This window comes from Tiliqua scincoides, chromosome 12 (assembly GCF_035046505.1).
Source record: "Tiliqua scincoides isolate rTilSci1 chromosome 12, rTilSci1.hap2, whole genome shotgun sequence".
Lineage (NCBI taxonomy): Eukaryota > Metazoa > Chordata > Lepidosauria > Squamata > Scincidae > Tiliqua > Tiliqua scincoides.
The window spans coordinates 16,652,913-16,661,734 of NC_089832.1; the positions used below are offsets into that span (position 1 = coordinate 16,652,913).

Sequence of the window (8,822 nt, forward strand, 5' to 3'; positions counted from 1 at the left end):
GGGAAAATAAAATAATAAAATAAATACAAATGATAATTTTTATTGTTTTTATTCTTATTTTATTTATTTATTACTTATTTTTATAATTTTTATTCTCTAATTATGACTATATTTAAATAAAAATGATAAATAAATAAATAAATAAATGAAAAATAAAAATAATAGAATAATAAATGATAATAAAACAAATAAATAAAAATTAAAATAATAAATTAAAACAATAAAAAGATGGGAAAATAATAAATAATAAGAGTAAATAAATAAATAATATTGAAATGAATAATAAAAATGAATTAAATAAAAATGATGATGATGATGGTGATGATAAAGCTGCAGCTGCTGTCCTGGGGCGCCCCCTGCCGCCTGGGCGTCCACCTGTCCGCAGAGGAGTCCTCCAGCTCCAGCGGGAGCCATAGAGCTGGGGACAGACTGTCGTGACCATAGATGTGAAGGAACGCGGTCCTAGAACGGAACGCAGTCCGCGCTTCCGGAAAAGAGCGGAAACGCTGCCATTGCCTGCGCTGCCCCGGCAACCGCCGAGCGCGCCGCTCTAGGCCTCCCGTCTCGATGGTGGCAACGGTCCCAACGGTCTCGGAGGCCGCGGGGGGATGACGGAGACGGAGACGGAGAAGCGGGAGGGCGGGGCGGTGCCCGAGCCCCCCGAGGCCGGTCTTGTGGCACCGCCGGGACTACCTGTGAGGGGACCGGGAAGCGGAAGCGGCTGGGGCCGGAAGTGGTGGCGCCGCGGGGGCGCTTCCGGCTCTGGCCGCGCCTGCCAGTGGCTGACCTCCGGCCCTCTCCTCGCGCCGCCCGCGGTCCGCGCCTGCCCCATGGCCGCCCCCGTGGTGAGGACAGCTGGGCCCGCCAGGGTGGGGGGCGACTGAGCTCCATCGGGGGAGCGGGACAGCTGGACCCTACCAGGGGGTGGGGGCAGCTGGGGGGCCTCTTGGGTGATACCAGTGGTAGGGGGTGGCTGGGGGGCAGCTTGGGGCCAGTTGGGCCCTACCAGGGTGAGGGGGGTTGCTGGGGGCAGCTGCGCCCTACCAGGGGGAGGGGACAGCCACTGCATGGAGTGGGAGGACACCGTGGGCTAGTGGTCAGTGCCAGGCATCTTGGGTGAGGGAGTGCAGGGCCCCCCCCCCAGGCCCTGATGGAACTACACCAACCAGGGCTTCAGGTGGGGGCCTGGTGCTGCTGCTCCCAGGGACTGGCCCAGGCCGCCTGCCTGCCAGGAGGGGCTCAGCTTTGAACCCTCCCTTCATTGCCCCCCCTCCCATGGGAACCTGCAGCCCTGTCCCAGGGAGGCCTGTGTGTCGATTCCTCTTGTTGCGGGTTCTGTGGGATCAGTTGCCCCAAGATGGGTTCTGACCTCATTATTATTACATCATTAAGAATATTTGCAGTCAGTTCTACAGGGGCCACCTTCTCTCATTATCTGTGACTTTGTCCTCGTTATCTGCTAATACTGTGCTGGTGCACTTGGGGGGGGGGGCTTTTTGCAACTACAAGCAGGCAGGCATGAGAGAGATTGTGGGAGGGGGAGGAGGGATAGTAGCCTCCTCTGTGCCTCAGTGCTTGTCTTTTTTTGAAACTGGTCCAGGCAGTATTCCTAGGGCAGTGGTGGGACTTCAAAGAGCATTGACAAGAAGATCAAAGGTCTGTCTGTCTCTTGTATCCTGGAAAAGTTCTCTCTGTTTGGGCTCAACAAAAAGGAGTTTCTTTCTCTGCACCTGACCTTGTTGTGAGCACTTGTGGCTGTGCTTTGTTAATTGGGTGTCACTTACCTGGGCGTTCTGCTTCTTTAGGACTTCAAAATCTATGTGGATCAAGCCTGTAGAGCTGCAGAAGAGTTTGCAAACATTTACTATGAAACCATGGATAAGCGGAGGAGGGTATGTAGCAAAACAGCTTTTGCTTTTTCAAACACCTGCAGTATGATCATAAAGTAGTATATCTACAATTATTTCTCTTTCCCATCTCACTACCTCTGTGAAAATAGGAACCAAGAGCACTTGTAGTTGTGCCTTGTTGTTTATCAAAAAGCTGATAGTGTGTCTTGACAATTGTAGCAGTGTGCCTTGAGATGAAAAGGGTTGAAAATCGCTCCTGTTAGATCAAGGGTGCCCAAACTCCGGCCCGGGGGCCACTTGCGGCCCTCAGGGGCTTTCAATCAGGCCCTTGGGGAGCCCCTAGTCTCCAATGAGCCACTGGCCCTCCAAAGACTTGCTGGAGCCCGTGCTGGCCTCTCAACAAGAGAATGGCTGTTCAATCTCTCACTTGAGCTGTGGGACAAGGGCTCTCTCCACTACTTGCTGTTTCACGTCTGTTATGCAGCAGTGGCAGCAAAGGAAAGGCTGGCCTTGCTTTGTGCCAGGCCTTTTATAGGCCTTGAGCTACTGCAAGACCTTCATTCATTCACACAAGTTCCATCTCTAATATATTCATTTATGTAAATTTATTCAAATTGTAAATTAATTCTTTTTCCCCCGGCCCCCGACACAGTGTCAGAGAGATGATGTGGCCCTCCTGCCAAAATGTTTGGCCACCCCTGTGTTAGATGAATAAACTTTATGGTGGGGGGGAGTAATGTTATAGAATGGGGCCTCTGGGGCTTGACGTAGCTGAGATTCTCAGCATGAGTTAATCTGAACCTAAAGAAAATGTGTAAGGGATACCATTACTGCATCCTTGAAAAGTCTTGGGGAACTTCTTAGGAAAAATCAATCAAGCATTTTTTTAAAGGAAAGAAGTTGAGAAAGCAGTTTTCTGATGCTGGACCAGCCAAAAGCATATATATTATACATACATATTTTATGTATATTTGTTTTTTAAATGTTTTTTAAATGTCTCAGGTGTTGACCAGACTGTACCAGGACACAGCCACACTTGTTTGGAATGGGAACGCAGTCTCTGGGCAAGAAGCTCTTACAGAATTTTTTGAAATGTTGCCTTCTAGCGAGTTTCAAGTTACCACGTTTGACTGCCAGCCTGTTCACGGTAAGATATCTTGTCAAGCAAACGATGCAGCTGCAAATCAAGAATGAATCGGCACACATTTAATATTTTTGCATCATGTGACAGGGAAGGTGTCTCGGCCCCAGTGGTGTGAATTGCATCCGAAGGTCTTTCCTCTGGGCTTGTGTGGACACAAGTTCTGTGGCTCCACCACATGTGTTTTGGGGTGATTTTCATGAATGTCTTGCCACTTCAAGCAAATTTACTTGAGGGCAAGTGTGACAATGTGCTAACTATCTGGGACCACGCGGCTCTACCTGTTCAATTACCTTGCCCCCTCCAAGCTCTTCCAGTCACCTCATTTTCCAAGCTCACATGCTTCCTGCTGCCATCTTCTTCCTCCTTGCCATTTCAAAAAGCAGAAAAAGTGGAGAGAAAAGATGGGTGCCCTAGAGCAGCTTTTCTTCATTCTTACTCTGTCCCTCCCCCACTCTCTGCCTTTGCAATTATACAGGCAGGGAACAGCCTTGGTAGCTCCCACACCCTGCCTCTGTCAGTGGTCAGCTCCCTGATGCACTGCCAAGGATCATGGTCCCCCTGGAGCTCATTGGAGGGGTTTAGTAAAATGGAAGGCTAAACGTTTTTAACATCTGTGTTCTCTCTCTCGTTGAAGAACAAGCGACTCTGAACCAGACCACCGTCCTGGTTGTGACATGTGGGACTGTCAAATTTGATGGGAGCAAGCAACAGTACTTCAGCCAGAACTTCTTGCTCACGGCGCAGACCACAAACAACAACACAGTGTGGAAGATTGCGAGTGACTGCTTCCGCTTTCACGATTGGCCTTCTTCTTAACGGGCTGGAAGAAGCAGCCCTTTTCCCTCTGGACAAAACACTTGGCTTTCAGGGTGGTCATTCTTCACACATGGAAAGCCACCCCCCTTTCCTGAAAGTGCGGCTGTGATTTGCCAGAAACTACATTTATAATGGACAGACTGCTGTGACTTTACGATTTGCTTTGAAAAGGATCAGCCTTCCACTTGGTTTCTGTGTATGAATGGAATATTTATGGGGCATTGGAATAATTTTTGTGTAAATTTTGAGGGGTTCTTACCGCAGCATTTTCCATGTTCTGCACAAGTTGGACACTCCCTTGTTAGAATTTGTACTAACCCACCCCAAATACTGTGAGTCTCAGGTTCCGTTTGCTTCTGTGAGTTAATTAAAATGGTTTTGACTGATACGCGGATGTAATTCCTGATTAATTCCTGATCTTTGAAGGTCTGCATGCTCCAAAGTTAGTAACGATGTAGGAGCCACAGGATAAGCACATGTCTCTGCCCAATGCAGAAGGACAAATATTCTTCGCAAATATTCTTGTCTCTGGGTTAGACTACATGTACATAATTGCACCTTGGGGGGTTATTTTTCCATGGAAAATGGACTTGAGCTATTCATTCTTTGACAAGGATTGTTTTAAGATATTCCAGGTTTAATTGATGTTGGGTACCTTCTATTGTAGCTCTTGTTATAAGAAAAGGGGAATGTCAGAGCTGGGAACTGCCTGTTAACCATGTTGAAGTCAGTAATCACTTTATGTAATAATTTGTTGCTGCACTTGAAGACGACCATCTGAAGATGTGATGATGGTACAGGAGACATCAGGGGCCCAATGTCCTGCCCTTCCAATGACAAAATGGTCATGTCTTCCTGATTTGGATAGTGCAGACTCTTAGAAATAGCAGGTGCATCTCTTGCGTTTTTTATTCCCTTGTTCCTGTCTCCCTCTTCCCCCCTCCCCCCCCAAAAAACATCTATGTATCTAAAGCAGGAGGTATGGTCTGGAGGTTAAAGCTGTGCCTTGCCTGAAGAAGCTAAGTGGAAGTAACCCTGGCCATGATTTGTATGGGAGACCGTCATAGCTGATAATAATAATAAAGCTCTTCCTTGAACTTTGGTCCCAGTCCTCATGAAGTGTTTGCACCAGCAGAAGTGCTACTGCCATAGTGTAAGTGCTGCTTTGATAATGTGTGCAGTGAGGCTGCCAGTTGTGTGCACCAACAAACACACCCTTGAGCTGGGCAGGGGGAGGAATCTGCAATCTATGTATAGTTTGTACTGGCATTGAGCAGAATATGTGACTACCCAGGTAGAGACTTCACAGTGATTGTATTTGGGCACAACTCTACAGCCCTGGTTGGCAACCTTCAGTCTTGAAAGACTATGGTATAAGCCTACAGCAGCCACTATTCCCAGGTGGTCTCCCATCCAAGTACTAACCAGGCCTGACCCTGCTTAGCTTCCGAGATCGGGCATCTGCAGGGTAACCATGCAGCCCTACAGTTTTCCCAAGTGCTCCAGAAGAGTCTTAATCCAAGCAAATGGGTGAAGTGCTGCTCAGAGGGGAGGGAGGGCAGAGTGATAACCTGGGTTTGTCTCCTTTTACTTTGCAGCTCTCTGAATATTCCTCCAAGCCTCTGCGCCTTTTTATTTAGCAGCAGTGAGATACTTGTCAGTCAGTACCATGGACCTGAATTCCTGCAAATAACTAGAGGAACAGGGACAGGATTGGTGCATTGACTGATGATGCCGCCAGCAGCTCTCTTCTCAGGCCATCCTGAAGGTGGCTTTTCTGTGTGTAGCTCTTAACATGCGAAGTGAATAGAGGGACGTGCCTTTCCCTCTTGCACAACTCCAGGACATCCACTAAAACTGAGTGGCAGGCGAGTTAGAAGAGACAAAAGAAAATATTTCTTTACCCAGCGTGTAATTAAGCTGGGGAACCCCTTTCCACAGGATGTGGTGACAGTAGCTGGCTTAGGGATTGGACAGATTTCTGGAGAGAAGGCCCATCATAGTTTACAAGCTGTAATGGGTATATGCAACCTCTGGGTTTTAGAGGTAATCTATCTCTGAATGCTAGATGCAAAGGAGTGGCAACAGCATATGGTATCTTGTTAAGTGCCCCCAAGGCATCTAATGGGCTACTGTGAGATACAGAAAGCTGGATTAGATGAGCTCTTGGCTTGATCCAGCAGGGCTCTTGTGAAAGAGGTTGCAAATTTTCTGAACACAGCTTATTGGTTTCTTGCTCCCTTCAGGTTCTGATAAGACTTCTCCTACCCCGGCCAGCCATGTTTCAGACCTAAAGGAGGTGGACAGGCTGATTAATATCAAAAATGGTACCATTTGTTGTGTGATCAAAAATATAATTAGAAAATGATAAATGTACCAACAAGTATCAAAGATGAAAATGGCAAACCTCCCTCAACAGTACGTAACTAGATATTTCAAGGTCTACAGTTAATGTGAGTATAAATTAGCTCTGAAGTCCATAAATGCATATCTTTATATCTGGAATTAACATCTGAATAAATTCAGAAGGAAGGCTGATCCATTAATTCATTTCAGATCATTCCGATCTTTCAATGTGCAAGAAACAACATGTACCAGCAAGCAAGGTGACTCTCCTTACAATGACAATAAATACCACTGTCCCTTATAGTTGCTGTAAAGCTGCACAATTCTGCTGTGAATAGACTTGTGTGATTGTCTCTGGGAAATCTTGCTGGCTGATCTCAGAGAGCATGATGAATTCTGCAGCTTCAGGGCAACTCTTGAGTTCCGGTGGTATTTATTATCATCGAAAAGATAATCACGTTGTGGGTTCTGCTTCTTTGTACACTCATACCACTGTAGTGTGGCTTTTCTAGGTATATTTTGTGATAGCCGGCCGCTGATCTTGCTGTTGGGCTTCAAGTTAAACACACAAGACTAGCACTTGGAGATCGGCACGCAAAGACCTTATTCACCCATCATCTTACCACTAGTGGTATGCATACCACTGGCCAAGCAACACCAAACATGTCAGAGGCACACACCTGCAGGCTTAACTCTTGCGTTTACATTCTGACCAAAATGCAACTATACATTTGGTCAACCTGTCAATCATACATTTCAAAGTTGTTCATGTAAATGCTAGTTTTGCTAAGCCACGTTTTAAGCCCAGCTTGTCCCAAAATGCTCAGAACATGGCAAACATTAAGGAGCACTGGTTTTTTTCATTCTGGGAAGCACAAGGTGTCATAGTTCAGTCTGCACTGATGCTTTTCCTCATCCATGTGGCAAACCAGTTTTACTCTCAATCGGGGCTTTTCAGACATCTTTTGATGCGCAAGTTCAGCTTTTCTGAGTTGCACTTTGCAGGGTCCCCACTCTGGAGAACACACACACAAACATCCCCATTACCAGCAGGAGGTGACTACACAACTCTGCACCAAGTATTTACAGTGCCTGTTCCGTACTTTCAAGACAGCAGCTTCTTCCACCTCTCTTCACGTTAATATCATGCGCTTCATTCTGGTGCACACAGAAGCAGATCCAAGGGTTCCTGCCAGACACTTGCACAGCGATCTGCAGTGGTAGTGTGAGATTAACTCTTCAGAGTCTCTTCTGCTGGGGAGGAATTCTCAGAGTGCTGGTCAAGTGTGGAAAGAGGGGCTGGTGGTGCTCTCTCTTTAAGGCAAGGATTTCCAACCCTTTTCAGCTCATGGCACACTGACCAGGCACTAAAATTGACAACAGACAACATCGGTTTTCTTGACAATTGACAAGGCTCATGGAGCTGCTGGTGGGGGGGCTCACATCCCCCAATGGCCCTACTAATAAATGGCCCTTCCCAAACTCCCATGGCACTCCTTCAGACCATCTGCAACACACCAATGTGGTTTTAGTTCCACTATGCAGGGTATCCACTGTGGAGAACACACACACACACACACACACACACACACACACCATCACCAGCAGGAAGTGATACAAAAGAGGACACCTGGTCACCCTGGCTACAATCCTATCCACACTTTCCTGGGAGTAAGTCCCATTGACTTTAATAGGACTTTTGAGCAGACCTCCCTCAGATTGGACTGCCTGGCTCCATTGCACTCAATGGGACTTACTTCTGAGTAAGTCTACTTCTAAGTAGGCATGCCTAGGACAGGGCTGCCTGACTCCACTGCACCCAATGGGACTTACTTCTGAGTAGGCACGCCTAGGACTGGGCTGCCTGGCTCCACTGCACCCAATGGGACTTACTTCTGAGTAGGCAGCCTAGGGCTGGGCTGCCTGGCTCCACTGCACCCAGCGGGACTTACTTCTGAGTAGGCAGCCTAGGGCTGGGCTGGGCATTGCAGCCAACGGGACTTACTTCCGAGTCAGAGGGGCTCGCTCTCCCCGCTGCTCCTGCGGTCCGCGTGCGCAGCCGCCTCCCCGGCGGGGGCCACCGCGGCGCAGGCCCTGCCGGCGGCGGCGGTCCAGTCGCGCTCGATGTAGAGGTGGTAGGGGTCGTGCTTGGACTCCAGCTTCCTGGAGCGCGTGTAGGCCAGGATCAGGCCCCCGGCCAGGCAGCCGTAGAAGATCATGATCAGCAGGATGTACAGGTAGGCGTCGTCCTCGCCCTCGCCCCGCGCAGACGCCCCTCCGGGCGCGCCGCTGCCGTTGGAGCCGCGCAGCTCCCGCAGCAGGAGGCCCAGCAGCGGCCCCAGCCGCCCCTCGCTGCAGTTCATGCCGCCCCTCGCGGCAGCCGCAGGGCTCTCCCCTCCCGGAGAACTTGCCCCCCAAGACCCCCCCACACCTGCCCCGCCTGGCCAAATGCAGCCCCCTCCCTTCCGGCGCAACGGTCCTCTTCCCGGCGTCTGCGGAACTCCTGGCCACGGGATGTGGCGCTGGGGGGGGCAGGGAGGCAGCCAGGCGGAGGAGCCTGAGCAGCTCTCTGTGGATCAGACCTGCTGCTGCCGCCCCTCCTCTCTCTCTCCCACGCCTCCAAGACCCTCTAGCAGCTGCCCCGCCTTGCCAAATGCAGCCCCCCT

General features: G+C 49.2%; 2 protein-coding genes across 2 annotated transcripts; one reads left to right on the plus strand and one right to left on the minus strand.

The window, feature by feature from the left end:
* The first annotated feature begins 688 nt into the window (after positions 1-688).
* On the plus strand, positions 689-4,196 carry NXT2 (nuclear transport factor 2 like export factor 2). Its single transcript, XM_066640108.1, has 4 exons — positions 689-845; positions 1,806-1,892; positions 2,853-2,997; positions 3,629-4,196. Exons 1-4 carry the CDS (start codon positions 831-833, stop codon positions 3,808-3,810), a joined length of 429 nt encoding a protein of 142 aa, XP_066496205.1. The 5' UTR covers positions 689-830; the 3' UTR covers positions 3,811-4,196.
* A 3,972-nt stretch (positions 4,197-8,168) lies between these two features.
* KCNE5 (potassium voltage-gated channel subfamily E regulatory subunit 5) lies at positions 8,169-8,519 on the minus strand. Its single transcript, XM_066640200.1, has one exon. It carries the CDS (start codon positions 8,517-8,519, stop codon positions 8,169-8,171), a length of 351 nt encoding a protein of 116 aa, XP_066496297.1.
* Positions 8,520-8,822: the final 303 nt, after the last annotated feature.